The following is a 16,473-nucleotide window of genomic DNA, read 5'->3' as shown; positions in this document are numbered from 1 at the left end:
TACCATAAATACATTTCTTTATCTAAATTAAAAAAAACAATGACAGTACACATATGCAGTATCTATCAGAATTCCGATGTGCATTGTCAGTGGTGGGAAAAACAATCATATATCAATTATAATACATATGCATATATATATATATATATATATATATATATATATATATATATATATATATATATACCACCACACATGCATTAATACATGGACAACTGCAAAATAACGTTTACATAGGAAAAAAGAGCACCAAGCAGTCAAAAGTCCAATTATAAGAACACTTTATTATTAGAAAACACACTAAAACACCAGACAAATAGTGCATGATAGGGCTAAAAGATGACAAAGAGTGTCAACGACATCATGCTAAGCCCAAGGTACGGTGTGACCCTGACCAAAAATTATAGGCATACATGTGGGCTCTAAAGTGCAAATCTGCAACAAACAGTATCAACAATCTCAATCAGACCATTCAGCCATTTAACACCATTGCTCCGATAAGACAATAGTCCAGTTATGAGCAATGAATGGGTACCTTCCTCAAGGGGCGCCCCTTGAGGAAGGTACCATACCGAAACGCGCATCGGGGTGGACGGGTGTCCCTGCGCTACTTACCATCGTCATCAGGTGATGTGCACGCTCTTATATTCTCCCTACTACCCATTCATTGCTCATAACTGGGAAAATACAAAACTGGGGGCTAAAAATAATTTTTGCGGAAATTGTTTTTTTCACGGCTCTGCGTTATAAACTGTAGTGAAACACTTGGGGGTTCAAAGTTCTCACAACACATCTAGATAAGTTCCTTAGGAGGTCTAGTTTCCAATATGGGGTCACTTGGGGGTTTCTACTGTTTGGGTACATCAGAAGCACTGCAAATGCATTGTGATGCCTGCAGACCAATCCATCTAAGTCTGCATTCCAAATGGCGCTCCTTCCCTTCCGAGCTCTGTCATACACCCAAACGGTGGTTCCTCCCACATATCGGGTACCAGCTTACTTAGAAAAAAATGGACAACAACTTTTGGGGTCCAATTTATCCTGTTACCCTTGTGAAAATACAAAACTGGGGGCTAAAAAATCATTTTTGTGAAGAAAAAAAAAGAATTTTTATTTTCACGGCTCTGCGTTATAAACTGTAGTGAAACACTTAGATGTTCAAAGTTCTCACAACATATCTAGATAGGTTCCTTGGGAGGTCTAGTTTCCAATATGGGGTCACTTGTGGGGGGTTTCTACTGTTTGGGTACATCAGGGGCTCTGCAAATGCAACGTGACGCCTGCAGACCAATCCATCTAAGTCTGCATTCCAAATGGTGTTCCTTCCCTTCCGAGCTCTGTCATGCGCCCAAACGGTGGTTCCCCCCCTCATATGGGATATCAGCGTACTCAGGACAAATTGGACAACAACTTTTGTGGTCCAATTTCAACTGTTACCCTTGGGAAAATACAAAACTGGGGGCTAAAAAATAATTTTTGCAGACATTTTTTTTTTCATGGCTCTGCGTTATAAACTGTAGTGAAACACTTGGGGGTTTAAAGTTCTCACAACACATCTAGATAGATTCCTTGGGAGGTCTAGTTTCTAATATGGGGTCACTTGTGGGTTTCTACTGTTTGGGTACATCAGAAGCACTGCAAATGCAACGTGACGCCTGCAGACCAATCCATCTAAGTCTGCATTCCAAATGGCGCTCCTTCCCTTCCGAGCTCTGTCATGCGCCCAAACGGTGGTTCCCCCCACATATCGGGTATCAGCGTACTTAGGACAAAATGGACAACAACTTTTGGTTCCAATTTATCCTATTACCCTTATGAAAATACAAAACTGGGGGCTAAAAAATAATTTTTGTGAAAAAAAAAAAGAATTTTTATTTTCACGGCTCTGCGTTATAAACTGTAGTGAAACACTTGGGGGTTCAAAGCTCTCACATCACATCTAGATAAGTTCCTTAGGGGGTCGACTTTACAAAATGGTGTCACGTGGGCATATCAGGGGCTCTCCAAACCCGACATGGTGTCCCATCTCAATTCCAGTCAATTTTGCATTGAAAAGTCAAACGGCGCTCCTTCCCTTCTGAGCTCTGCCATGCGCCCAAACAGTCGTTTACCTTCACATATCGGGTATCAGCGTACTCAGGACAAATTTCTCAACAACTTTTGGGGTCAAATTTCTTCTCTTACCCTTGGGAAAATAAAAAATTGGGGGCGAAAAGATCATTTTTGTGAAAAAATGATTTTTTATTTTTACGGCTCTGCATTATAAACTTCTGTGAAGCACTTGGTGGGTCAAAGTGCTCACCACACATCTAGATAAGGTTCTTAGGGGGTCTACTTTCCAAAATGGTGTCACTTGGGGGGTTTCATTGTTTAGGCACATCAGGGGTTCTCCAAATGCAACATGGCGTCCCATCTCAATTCCAGTTAATTTTGCATTGAAAAGTCAAACGCCGCTCCTTCCCTTCCGAGCTCTACCATGCACCCAAACAGTGGTTTACCCCATATATGGGGTATCGGCGTACTCAGGACAAATTGCACAACTTTTGGGGTCCAATTTCTTCTCTTACCCTTGGGAAAATAAAAAATTGGGGGTGAAAAGATCATTTTTGTGAAAAAATATGATTTTTTATTTTTACGGCTCTGCATTATAAACTTCTGTGGAGCACTTTTGCGGTCCATTTTCTCCTGTTACCCTTGGTAAAATAAAACAAATTGGAGCTGAAATAAATTTTGTGTGAAAAAAAGTTAAATGTTAATTTTTATTTAAACATTCCAAAAATTCCTGTGAAACACCTGAAGGGTTAATGAACTTCTTGTTGAATGTGGTTTTGAGCACCTTGAGGGGTGCAGTTTTTAGAATGGTGTCACACTTGGGTATTTTCTATCATATAGACCCCTCAAAATGACTTCAAATGAGATGTGGTCCCTAAAAAAAGGTGTTGTAAAAATGAGAAATTGCTGGTCAACTTTTAACCCTTATAACTCCCTAACAAAACAAAATTTTGGTTCCAAAATTGTGCTGATGTAAAGTTGACATGTGTTAAATGTTACTTGTTAAGTATTTTGTGTGACATATCTTTGTGATTTAAGGGCATAAAAATTCAAATTTGGAAAATCGCAAAATTTTCTGTATTTTCGCCAAATTTCTGATTTTTTCACAAATAAATGCTAGTTATATCGAAGAAATGTTACCACTGTCATGAAGTACAATATGTCATGAGAAAACAATGTCAGAATCACCAAGATCCGTTGTAGCGTTCCAGAGTTATATCCTCATAAAGGGACAGTGGTCAGAATTGTAAAAATTGGCCCGGTCATTAACGTGCAAACCGCCCTCGGGGCTTAAGGGGTTAAAGAGATTTGTGGAATAAAGTTTGTGTTCGTGACGCCACCTGTGGTATTCGGTTAGTGAGGACTGATGCTGCTTAAAGGGGTCTTCTGGGGTGATGTCATGGCAGCTAAGATGGTATAACTTCCACAGGTGAAGTAGATCCCCAGGGCTCCCGGTGTATAGGTGAATATACTGGATGGTGCAGTAAAGAATGGAGGACACAGGTTTGCAGTCTCTTTACCTGGTTTACTGTAGGCTTCAGTCAACCGCAGTCCAGGGCACCAGATCACAGGTACAGGCAGGGTCCGGCCGGCTTGGAATCGAGTTCAGAGTCCCCTTTACCAAGTGGAGTTAGAAGCCTTCCTACTAGCAAGGTGATGTTGTAGTTCCTTACTGCTTATGGCTTCTGGCAAGGTCCTCACAGTTCTCTCTGTCCTCCTTAAAGGCGGGACACAAACCCATATGACAGGTGGCTCAAGCCTTTTTACAGGGTCTCTATCATGACCCGGGCTCTATGCGCCACTGTGTCTCCTGGGTATTAGGGCGGACACGTTATGTGTAGTTCAGCTGTCCTATTGGTTTCTGCTGTAAGTCTTGGAGTTCCTCACAACCTCGGTCTTCTGGCTACCGGAATCTGCACATTGCATGGGGGGTAGCCCAATTGCAGCTGTCCTCCCCAGTTGTCACTCACCTGTGCTTTGCTCTCCTTCACGCTCACTACAAATCTGTCCATCTTTCTGTGTTGTCTCTATCCTTCAGGAGCTGCAGCTCCTTCTTGTGGCTGCACGGCCCCTCTGCTTCCTTCCCCTCTGTCTCTCTGACAGGAACTAACTGGCTTTCCCTCCAGGCCAGAATATATATATATAGGGGAGCCACCCACAAGCTGGATCAGAGCTCCCGCTTCTGGCCTGGAGTGTAAACATGCTGTATGTTTGTGGTTGCCTGATAAAGAAGATCCTCCCTCACTTCCAAGCATGACATCACTCTCCCCGTGAGGAAAGCAATGCCACTGTAACATTCAGGACCCTGGGGTGTCACAAAAGAATGACCAGTCTGAGTTTATCAGTAAAAGTTCATTTGACAGATTTAGTGTTCACTGCTTTCCTTATCCACAGCTTTGCTGTATCCTGGGGAGCCCACACTGGTCCACAGCTTACAATTACACACCCATGCGGTCAGACTGGACTGTACTACATGTCCCCACCACTCTATATTATCACATAGTAAGTGTTAAATTGCTATATGGACACAACGTCACTGCGTCCTACAGCCATTGGATGATGTAGTCAAGTGACATTTCATTATTAAAACAACATCATTATGTTCTAATTACCACAGCAGACAAATGGAGAAAAATGGATGGAAACCGAAGATTGCTTGCAATAGTAATTACCGTAGATTACATTTTTTTTTTTTTGCAAATGTCCGTGGGTTTCCTAAAAAAAAACTAAAAACCTAAATAATACCTTCAAATAAACTGAATCCTTGCTTAATGCACTGGAGTCAAGTACAAGTCTGTAATAAGAAAAGTCCCATTTTATAATGTAAATTAATAACATTTGAGTAATAACTATTCCAGATATCCACATTATATTTTTTATTCTGCTTCTCTCTGTTAAATCAGTGATATTATGAGCAGCATGCGTATAATTGTGGAAGCAGTCACAGGATAATATAGGCTACGTTGCTATATATAGCAGATTATACTGGTTTACAAAGAATTGCCATCTCCGAAACAATGAAAGCAAAGAATATGTAATGGAAGTTGTTATGAAAATATCTTATTCACATTCAATTAAGAAATGCGCCTTGCATTGCTCACAATAGGCTTTTCTTGCCTTTTCTAGATAATCACCTATTTTACATTGCCTTGTTTTTTGCAATTTAGATATTCAGTAAAGCATGCTTGGGGGAGAGGAGGGGGCCGAGAGCTGACACTGAGTGGCTGCTTTTGCAGAGAGCTCCTGCTGTTGGGCACATAGACACAGAGACAGATCAGCCGGGCAGCTAGTGATGCTGTTGGGCTCATAGACAGAGACAGCTCAGCCGGGCAGCTAGTGATTCTGTTGGGCTCATAGACAGAGACAGCTCATCCGGGCAGCTAGTGATGCTGTTGGGCTCATAGACAGAGGCAGCTCATCCGGGCAGCTAGTGATGCTGTTGGGCTCATAGAGACAGCTCAGCTAGTCTAAGGCTGGACTCCTTACCACTGCCATCCTGTCATCTACTGCTACTGCTGTTATTGCTGCCTTGTCAAACACTTGCAGAAGCTTGGGGAGGGTGTATGACACAATCTGTAATCCAGCTAAAGAGACTGAGCAAGCAGGTTACTTAGGGGAAGCCAACACTATTCACTATGGCATCCAACTTCAATGATATTGTAAAGCAAGGCTATGTAAAAATCAGAAGCAAAAAGCTTGGGGTAAGTGACAATTCCACAATATATGCTTTTTGTTTTAGCTGTTTTTTTGCTGGATTGTGCTGTATAGTTTTGTGTGACAGGCGGCTACTGTACTATCTTTAGCTATTACTGCATATTCCTTAGGGAGGAATGAGGATTTGTGTACAGCAGTATTGAGATCATCTGCATTTAACCAGCAATTGGTCTGATATCCATGGGGTCAGAAAAGAAGATGTTCCCCTCTTATTGTGACTGTAGATCTGGCTTCACTTGCTGTGTGTGGAGCGCTGTAACGTTGCCCCTAGGTCTCACATTGCATCCTAATGTCAAGCACAACAAACTGATTCTCTGGTTTGGATTCAGAGGAATAACCTTGCCAGACCCTTCTGTAGCTTTGCCCTGTGTTGCTGTGGACATCAGTTCCTGAGTGGATTAAGCACAGTCTGAGGAATGTACACACATGGGAGTTCTGTACAGTGGATAACAGAATGCTATTTGTTACCTTGCATTGTGAGGATTAACTGATGAAAAGAGTGGATTAACATTGGAAGAAGTAGAAAGGATGCGGAATATTAAAACTGAATTGAAGATTAATAGGATTGATCATTGAGTTGAACGTTGTAACATTCGCCATCACCCCAACTGCTTCCCCCAACCCACTCAACTTCATATTTGATTGATCCTCAAGAGACACATCACTAGTCATCTATGGGAATGATGCTATAAATAAAGGAGAGAATGTATATATATATATATATATATATATATATATATATACACAGCATATATACACACACACTTATACACACATAGCTTTTTAGTTCTTGTATATACACACACATATACTTATACGCACAAATGTTGACTCTTAGTTGTTGTTTATTGTAATATGCCATGAATAAGGTAGAAGATAATATATATGTGTGTATATATATACATATATAACATATACACACACACACTTATACACACAAAGCTTGTTAGTTGTTTATTGTGATATGTTATGAATTACGTATAAGAGAATATCTATGTATATATATATGCTATGAATATATTCACACATATATTAATTTTTTTGTCTTTGTTGACTGTGATAATCTTATGACCAGGTATTGTGTACATCCTGTCTTCTTCTGTTATAGTCATTGACTTAAAGAGAGCCCATAAACAATGGATGAGGGATGAACATGTTTTTCTGAAGTGAAAAGGTAGACACTAATGCTGTGATGGTTATCTTATCTTGGGCACATGGCTGAATGATTAAACATCAGAGTTGGACTGTATGATGCCAACAGACAGGCAACAGCAGGCTGGAGGCATAGTCTAGCACCTGCGTTATCTAGAGAACTCCTGTCAAATAATGAATCGCATCCCCAAACTGTGTCAGATAAGCCAGAGTCACTCAGAAAATGAAAATTCCTCAAGTAGCTTGGATCTTTACGGGATCTCTTATCACTAAAATGAATGATTCTAGCAGTGATATGGGGACTTGTCATACTGCGAAAACTGCCTGTCTATGTTTTTTTGTGTGTTTTTTGGGTCTGGTTTGTTGGTTTGTCCCCTGAGCTGCTCAGGCTGTCTACGCCTACTGATTTATATATTTATTAAGAAACCCATTCTAAGATTGATGCTAGACTTTGGGTTTAAAGTAACTGTTGGAAACAGAGTATAGTATCCACAAATGTTTATATTGATCATTAATCAATTAGTTATCTTTAATTATGTGGTTCTACTTAGAATATAAATATTAAATCAACAGCATGAAAAATAAATGTAATAAATGCAATCAGACAGTTGAAGGAAGATTTATGAATGTGAGCTTTGAGGTTGTTTGAAGATGTGTTAGCTACAGCCAATCCATTGTGTTCATGATCATAGACCTTGTTTGTAAGGACTCGAACAATGCCTTTTTTTTGCTTTTGGACATGTTCAATGAGATATGTGCTTGATTTATTGCTGAGTTTACTCACTAACTTTTGGCTGTTTTGCTTTGTTTTGCTCTATATTTTGGAGACTCAGTCACTAAACGCTAATATTTTTTAAAATTTTGCCCTTTATGTATAACGTCATATGTGAACCATGTTTTCTGCAACAATTAGAGCAAAGTTCTTGTTGTTTGTGTATTTTCATTCTGATTTGCATGGAAAAATAAAAACATGACATATGGAAAATGTATAGAAAAATGCAGTTAGTACCGAGTTTCTTCTACTTTCAGACTTATCATTGTGTGTTTCTCTTAAAATACTGTTCTTGATCACCATTTCCTTCAGTGAGGAATTATATGTTTAATTAATGATAATCTGAAAATAAACTAAACCAATGGTGTAATAAAATTGTGTTAATGTGGAAACCTGATTAAATGCTTTTAACTGTTATTATGTAGAATCAATAATGGCCTAATCTGAAATAATGAACCCATGAGTGGCTTTCATAAATTGCTCATCCATTCAGTTTCCATTGGTGTCCAACTTTTGGTCTACTATGAACTGTTTCATCCCTGTAGAAAAATAAGATTTATCAGTGGTAATACAGAAAACTATTCTTATAATATGTAAAGTACCTGACTGCATTTTTTCAATGTGTTCCTCTTTATTTTTGCAAATATTTCCAGAAGAGGAAAGCCAACTGAAGAAAGAGATATTGCTCACTATGAAAAACTAGCAAAATGTAATTAGGCAACCCAACACTTGCACTGTAAAATGTTAATAGTACTATTTTTTTTCATAACTAGTACAAATAATGCCATGATAATGTGATGTGTCTTAAATTTTTATTATTCAAAAGATTAATTTTTAAGACAAGCTAATCTAAGCAGAAGATTTTATGCTCTGTCATACCAAGGAATGTAGGTGGCTAATGACATTTTAAATGTCAACGGGGCAATAAAAGTCCTATAAGCTGAAGGCTTTTAATTAGCCCCAGATTTTCCTCCATTGAGACAGATGTGCTTTTCCTTACCATGTGCCTGTGAGCAATGCAGGCTGGAGATATACTGACCTATTGTAACACGTTAGATGGAGACTACATTACTGGATTCAGTGCTGTAAAATCAACTGTGGAGTACACTCAGGCTGAGCTGATGACAGAATGAAGTGCATTATTTCATCTGCTGTGAAAATCAGTGACTCACAGGCTTTATTGTTACAGGGATGAAGCCTTTTTTTTCTTTGTGTCTTCCTTAATAGAAAAGATCACCCAGGTTACAAAAAATGGATTTAGCATCAGGACTCTACAGTGCTAACTGTGTAGGCTTAATGATGCCTTCTGTGTAACCTTTGAAGCTGTTTTGTCCATTTCAAATTATGTGGGATTTCCCATCTATCATTTTAAGTGTGTTAAAAAAAATCACCCAAAAAATCATTGACTCATCCTAAAGGGGTATTTCCATGAGAATATCAGGGGTTATAGCTGTTAAAAATGATGTCCCCTAGTCATGAGCCAAAGTGAAGCTCCAATAACAAGCAGAGGCTATCTTTCTGGTGGCAGACGAGAGTCATTCTATACACTGTGTGCATAATTAACAGGCAAGTTGTATTTTGATCACATGATACTTTTTATACATGTTGTCCTACTCCAAGCTGTTCAGGCTTGAGAGCCAACTACCAATTAAGTAAATCAGGTGATGTGCATCTCTGTAATGAGGAGGGGTGTTGTCTAATGACATCAAAACCCTATATAAGGAGTGCTTAATTATTAGGCAACTTCCTTTCCTTTGGCAAAATGGGTCAGAAGAGAGATTTGACGGGCTCTGAAAAGTCCAAAATTGTGAGATGTCTTGCAGAGGGATGAAGCAGTCTTGAAATTGCCAAACTTTTAAAGCGTGATCACCGAACAATCAAGCGTTTCATGGCAAATAGCCAACAGGGTCGCAAGAAGCGTGTTGGGCAAAAAAGGAGCAAAATAACTGCCCATGAATTGAGGAAAATCAAGCGTGAAGCTGCCAAGATGCCATTTGCCTCCAGTTTTGCCATATTTCAGAGCTGCAACGTTACTGGAGTAACAAAAAGCACAAGGTGTGCGATACTCAGGGACATAGCCAAGGTAAGGAAAGCTGAAAAACGACCACCTTTGAACAAGAAACATAAGACAAAACATCAAGACTGGGCCAAGAAATATCTTAAGACTGACTTTTCAAAGGTTTTATGGACTGATAAAATGAGAGAGACTCTTGATGGGCCAGATGGATGGGCCCGAGGCTGGATCAGTAAAGGGCAGCGAGCTAATCTCCGACTCAGATGCCAGCAAGGTGGAGGTAGAGTACTGGTATGGGCTGATATCATCAAAGATGAACTTGTGAGACCTTTTCAGGTTGAGGATGGAGTGAAGCTCAACTCCCAGACCTACTTTCAGTTTCTGGAAGACAACTTCTTCAAGCAGTGGTACAGGAAGAAGTCAGTATCATTCAAGAAAAACATGATTTTCATGCAGGACAATGCTCCATCACATGCCTCCAACTACTCCACAGCGTGGCTGGCCAGTAAAGGTCTCAAAGAAGAAAAAATAATGACATGGCCCCCTTGTTCACCTGATCTGAACCCCAAAGAGAACCTGTGGTCCCTCATAAAATGTGAGATCTACAGGGAAGGAAAACAGTACACCTCTCGGAACAGTGTCTGGAAGGCTGTGGTGGCTGCTGCATGCAATGTTGATCGTAAACAGATCAAGCAACTGACAGAATCTATGGATGGAAGGCTGTTGAGTGTCATAAAGAAAGCTGGCTATATTGGTCACTAATTTTTGGGGGTTTTGTTTTTGCATGGCAGAAATGTTTATTTCTAAATTTTGTGCAGTTATATTGGTTTACCTGGTGAAAATAAACAAGTGAGATGGGAATATATTTTGTTTTTATTAAGTTGCCTAATAATTCTGCACAGTAATAGTTACCTGAACAAACATACATCCTCCTAAGATAGCCAAATCTAAAAAAACCCACTCCAACTTCCAAGAATATTAAGCTTTGATATTTATGAGTCTTTCGGGTTGATTGAGAACATAGTTGCTGGTCAATAATAAACATAATCCTCTAAAATACAACTTGCCTAGTAATTCTGCACACAGTGTATGTATGTACTACTGTGCATTCCCTTATATAGGGGCTGAGGGACAAATGCATGGCAGTTGATTACCACTATAATTATGGCATTCGAGTTACTTGAATTCTAATATATTCTTTGGGCAAAGATCTGAAGACCATAGTCTTATGTATTGTGTCTGTAAAGTCTTAGGTTTACAGAAGATCTTCTAGCTGAAGTCAATGAAACTGCGTGAACATGTATATTAGAGTCTCATAATCTTCAATGGCAAATGTTGAATTTGTATTCAGATACAAATATTTCCAATCTTAAAATAAAAGGACAATATGCTCAATGGGACCATTCTGTCCTAAGAGGGGGGAAAACATTCACAAGGCATCTCACACACATTGTAAATAGGGAGAACAACACATAATTAGTGTTGAGCGATACCGTCCGATACTTGAAAGTATCGGTATCGGAAAGTATCGGCCGATACCGGCAAAATATCGGATCCAATCCGATACCGATACCCGATACCAATACAAGTCAATGGGACTCATGTATCGGACGGTATTCCTGATGGTTCCCAGGGTCTGAAGGAGAGGAAACTCTCCTTCAGGCCCTGGGAACCATATAAATGTGTAAAAGAAAGAATTAAAATAAAAAATATCGCTATACTCACCTCTCCGACGCAGCCGGGACTTCCGCGAGGGAACCGGCAGCGTTGTTTGTTTAAAATTCGCGCTATTACTTGGTTACGTGAATTCCCGGCTTGTGATTGGTCAGGTCGGCCATGTTGCCGGGACGCGGACCAATCACAGCAAGCCGTGACGAAATTACGTCACGGCTTGCTGTGATTGGTCCGCGTCCCGGCAATATGGCCGCCCTGACCAATCACAAGCCGTGACGTCACGGGAGGCTGGACACGCGCTCATTTTAAAATGGGCGCGTGTCCAGCCTCCCGTGACGTCACGGCTTGTGATTGGTCAGGGCGGCCATATTGCCGGGACGCGGACCAATCACAGCAAGCCGTGACGTAATTTCGTCACGGCTTGCTGTGATTGGTCCGCGTCCCGGCAACGTGGCCGACCTGACCAATCACAAGCCGGGAATTCACGTAACCAAGTAATAGCGCGAATTTTAAACAAACAACGCTGCCGGTTCCCTCGCTGAAGTCCCGGCTGCGTCGGAGAGGTGAGTATAGCGATATTTTTTATTTTAATTCTCTCTTTTACACATTTTAACATTAATGTTGTTGCGATACCCGATACCCGATACCACAAGAGTATCGGAATCCCGGTATCGGAATTCCGATACAGCAAGTATCGGCCGATACCCGATACTTGCAGCATCGGAATGCTCAACACTACACATAATCCTTCGTGAGATGTGAAAATTACTCCAGAAATGAAGCAGTGCTAGTGCATGAGAACTGGTGAAGATAGCAGTATCCTAGATACACAGGCAGGGCCAGACTGGCCATCAGGGACTTCTGGCAAATGCCAGAAGGGCCAGTGGCAGAAGTGGGCCGCTCACCAGCACCGACTCCCCCCCAGCACTGACTCACACCCCGCCAGCACCGCCGCATTCAACTATACTGGCGTTTATGACGCCGGTACAGTTGAATGCAATGATGGAGGAGAGAGTGTCTGCTGATGCTCCCTCTCCCATCATTCCCCGCTCTGCCTCTGACACTGCGGGTGCGTGATGACGTCATATCATCGCGTAACTGCTGTGTGTCGGGCAGGCAGACTGCAGCTGCTGAGACCAGAGCCAGGAGCAGCGCGGGGCATGGGGAGAGGTGAGGAGAGTGTTTTTTTTTAAATATATCAATAAGTGATAACTGGATTGTGGGGCTATTGGGGGGGCTGTATTACATTCTATGGGGGTTGTGCTGTATTACATTCTATGGGGGGCTGAATTACATTCTATGGGGGCTGTATTACATTCTATGGGGGCTGTGCTGTATTACATTCTATGGGGGCTGCATTACATTCTATGGGGGGCTGTATTACATTCTGTGGGGGGCTGTATTACATTCTCTGGGGGCTACATTATATTCTGTGGGGGGCTGTATTATATTCTATGGGGAGGTGGGCTGTATTACATTCTATGGGGGCTGTATTACATTCTATGGGGTGCTGTATTATATTCTATGGGGGGCTGTATTATATTCTATGGGGGGCCGTATTACATTCTATGGGGGCTACATTATATTCTATGTGGGGTTATATTATATTCTATGAGGGGGGATTGCATCATACCCTATGAGGGGGCTACACTATACTCTATGGGGAGCTGCATTATACTATATGAGGAGGGCTGCATTGCATTCTATGGAGGGGCTACATTATATTCTATGGGGGGCTGCATATATTATATATGCAGGGGCTGCATTATACTATATGAGGGGGCTGCATTATATTCTCTGGGGGGTTACATTATACTTGGGGCTACAATGTATTCTGTGAGGTGGCTGCATTATACTCTGGAGTGGCATCATTATACTATATGTGGGCTGCATTATACTGTATCAAGGACAATGGAGAATATATTAAACTATATGAAGAACTATGGGGTGCATTATACTATGGGAAGTGAATTGTACTACATGGATGACAATGGCGGGGCATTATACTATATGGAGCACTATGAGGAATGTATTATACTATTTAGAGGACTGTGGCAGTACATTATACTATATGGAGAACTGAGGAGTGTATTATTCTATATGGAGGAATTACAGTGTATTTTAATATATGGAGGACTATGAGGAGTGTATTATATTATATGGAGGACTGAGGAGTGTATTATACTATATGGAGGACTGAGGAGTGCATTATACTATATGGAGGACTGAGGAGTGTATTATACTACATGAAGGACTATGAGAAGTATATTATACTATATGGAGGAGTGTATTATACTATATGGAGGGCTGAGGTGCACATTATAATATATGGAGGACTATGGGGTGTATTATACTAAACAAGCACAATGCTGCCTATTCATCGAGTGATTGGATTGTTTATGTGGGAACAGAAATCCTTGTTCTCCACAGAACATCACCAGTGTAAACTGTAGATGTGCTACTGATAACATGATATTGTATGGGGACAGATTAATCTAATTGTGATTGTTCTGTTCCCTTCATTCTTTCTCAGTTGGTGTAAAGAGGCCGGGAAACAAGCGAACAACTTCAGTATTGTCGATCACACTCGTTTAGCGGCCTGAGATCAGCGCATGTAAATACAACAGAAATACTTCGCAGAGAGGCCAGGCAAGGATGTTGACAGTTGTATTTAGCACCCGGCGCCTGGGAATAGCACTAACTCTACTGCTTTTCCCAGTCGCCAGAGCATTTAGTTCTGGTATGTGTAATGATTTTTACGGTTGATGTCAGCTGCGTAATGTCAGCTGCTATCAATCCCTGTTGTAAGTAACGGAGAGGTGTCTATCAGACATCCCCACTACTAGCCCAGACCTGGCGAGATCCAGCGACTCTGAAGAGCGGTAATGGTAGTAACAATACCACTCTTCATACTCGCCAAGCTCAGAGCAAGACCCGGAATATCTGAAGAGTGGTGACGTTACTGATGTCACCGCTCTTCAGAGTCCCCGGGTCTTGTGCTGCGCAGTGGAACCAAAAGTGGCTGTAGGCAAAGTTTATGGAGCATCCGAATGAGGTTCCATAGCCTTTGGTCGTCTCAATCCCTTCATTATCTACGAGATCCAGTTATGTAGGTAAAGTAGCGGCTTTTCTTGGTACTGCAACTAAAAGCAATAAATAGGACTGAGCTGTAATGCTGGACACAGCTGTGATTATGTTATATAGTCGTGTTACACGCCCCCTCACTTCTTGCAACCTACAAGTGTACAAAGATATTATACAGTCACCATGTGACAAGTGGGCCTGTGTAACTTCAAATGCCAGGGCTGAATTTTAGTCCCAGTCCGGCCCTGTACACAGGTCTCAAATTCAGCATGTATTCCTGGGATAGGCTCGTCCACAAAAGTCCAAACTAGGAGAAGGTTGTAAACTTCTTCATGTGGTCAGAAAACAAATTAAGGAATGGAGATAGCAAACTGAAATGTAGTGAAACTTTGCTTTAACTAAAGGTAACAACTAATATATTTTCGATGTCAAAGGTGTTCATTGTTTTTCATGCTGGTCTTTTGGTATCATTATCCTATTAAATAAATTTTTCTTACTGGAAATCTTTTGATCAAAATTACAATATCTTATTTATTCAGATATAAATATATATATATATATATATATATATATATATATATATATATATATATATATATATAATATATAAAGCTGAATGTGTGTATGTATGTATGTCCGGGATTGGCATCTGAACCGTCGCAGCTACAGCCACAAAATTTTGCACAGTCACACGTCTGGACCCCGAGAGCGTCATAGGCTATGTTGTGAGGTGAAATTTTAACCCCGTGCTTTCCAATTCACCAAACAATTTTTCCCCTATCTACATAATGGGGAAAAAGTGAAAGGAAAAGTGTTGGAGGCGTCGCAGCTACAGGCACAAAATTTTGCACAGTCAAACGTCTGGACCCCTAGAGCGTCAAAGCTATGTTGTGAGGTGAAATTTTAACCCCGTGCTTTCCAATTCACCAAACAATTTTGCCTCTATCTACATAATGGGGAAAAAGTGAAAGGAAAAGTGTTGGAGGCGTCGCAGCTACAGGCACAAAATTTTGCACAGTCACACGTCTGGACCCCGAGAGCGTCAAAGCTATGTTGTGAGGTGAAATTTTAACCCCGCGCTTTCCAATTCACCAAACAATTTTGCCCCTATCTACATAATGGGGAAAAAATGAAAGGAAAAGTGTTGGAGGCAAATTAACAGCTGCCAGATGTGAACAAGGGGGACTTAAAGAATGAGAGCGATGGCGCCAAAGAGTATATACTGTACAGTTGCTAAGGTGAAGCCCCGACATGGGATAATCACCACACCACGACGGGGATATGAACACACACACAAAATGCGCCACACACTACCACGTGCTCGAACACATATACCACCCTCAGCGCACATTTCACCACACATACACCAACCTCACCACCTAAAAGTCGAAACACAAAAGTCACCGCTCAAAACTCGCCACGCGCAAAACTCTCCACATGCAAAACTCGCCACACGTGCAAAACTCACCTCATGGAAAACTCGCCACATGCAAAACTTGCACACGCGGAAAAATTGCCACATGCACAAAAGTTGCAACACATGCAAAAGTTGCCTCACACAAAACTTGCACATACTCAAAAGGCACCACACATAAAACTCGCCACATGCAAAACTCGCCATGCGCAAAACTTGCTGCACACAACTTGCTACACTAACCTGTCACATGCAACTCGACACACAAAAAGTTGCTACACGCATGTCGCCACACAAAACTCATCTCACAAAAGTCGCTACATGCATGTCACCACACGCAACTCAACACACGCAACTTGACACACGAAACTCGCCCTAAAACACACACAAGTCTGGTATTATCCTTCAAAAATAAAAATCTGATTAATAAGCAGACAAACTACAAGAGCAACAAATGTACCATATAGGAATCCGGCAGCTGTCAGTCACATGACCAGTCTATTATGTGTATGTGTGAGCTAATATATACTGCCAGGGGGTGGGCTTACTGTTGGCTGGGGATTTATCAGGCTGCCAATTTAGCTTACAAATACTGAG

The 16,473-nt window shown here is 41.1% G+C and overlaps 1 protein-coding gene across 2 annotated transcripts in view; it reads left to right on the top strand.

Moving 5' to 3' along the window:
* Positions 1–5,247: 5,247 nt before the first annotated feature.
* DOK6 (docking protein 6) overlaps positions 5,248–16,473 on the top strand; it is a 1,023,171-nt gene continuing 1,011,945 nt past the window's right edge. The window contains exon 1 of one of the 2 annotated variants that reach the window (XM_077270112.1): positions 5,248–5,753. In XM_077270112.1, coding sequence (XP_077126227.1) covers positions 5,688–5,753 — 66 coding nt within the window. In that variant the 5' untranslated portion in view covers positions 5,248–5,687. The remainder of the gene's footprint in view (positions 5,754–16,473) is intronic. The other variant, XM_077270110.1, reaches the window with a different exon arrangement.

This window comes from Ranitomeya variabilis, chromosome 6 (assembly GCF_051348905.1).
Source record: "Ranitomeya variabilis isolate aRanVar5 chromosome 6, aRanVar5.hap1, whole genome shotgun sequence".
Taxonomy (NCBI): domain Eukaryota; kingdom Metazoa; phylum Chordata; class Amphibia; order Anura; family Dendrobatidae; genus Ranitomeya; species Ranitomeya variabilis.
Note: the sequence above shows the minus strand (reverse complement) of the source record. Positions and strands in the feature narration are given on the sequence as shown.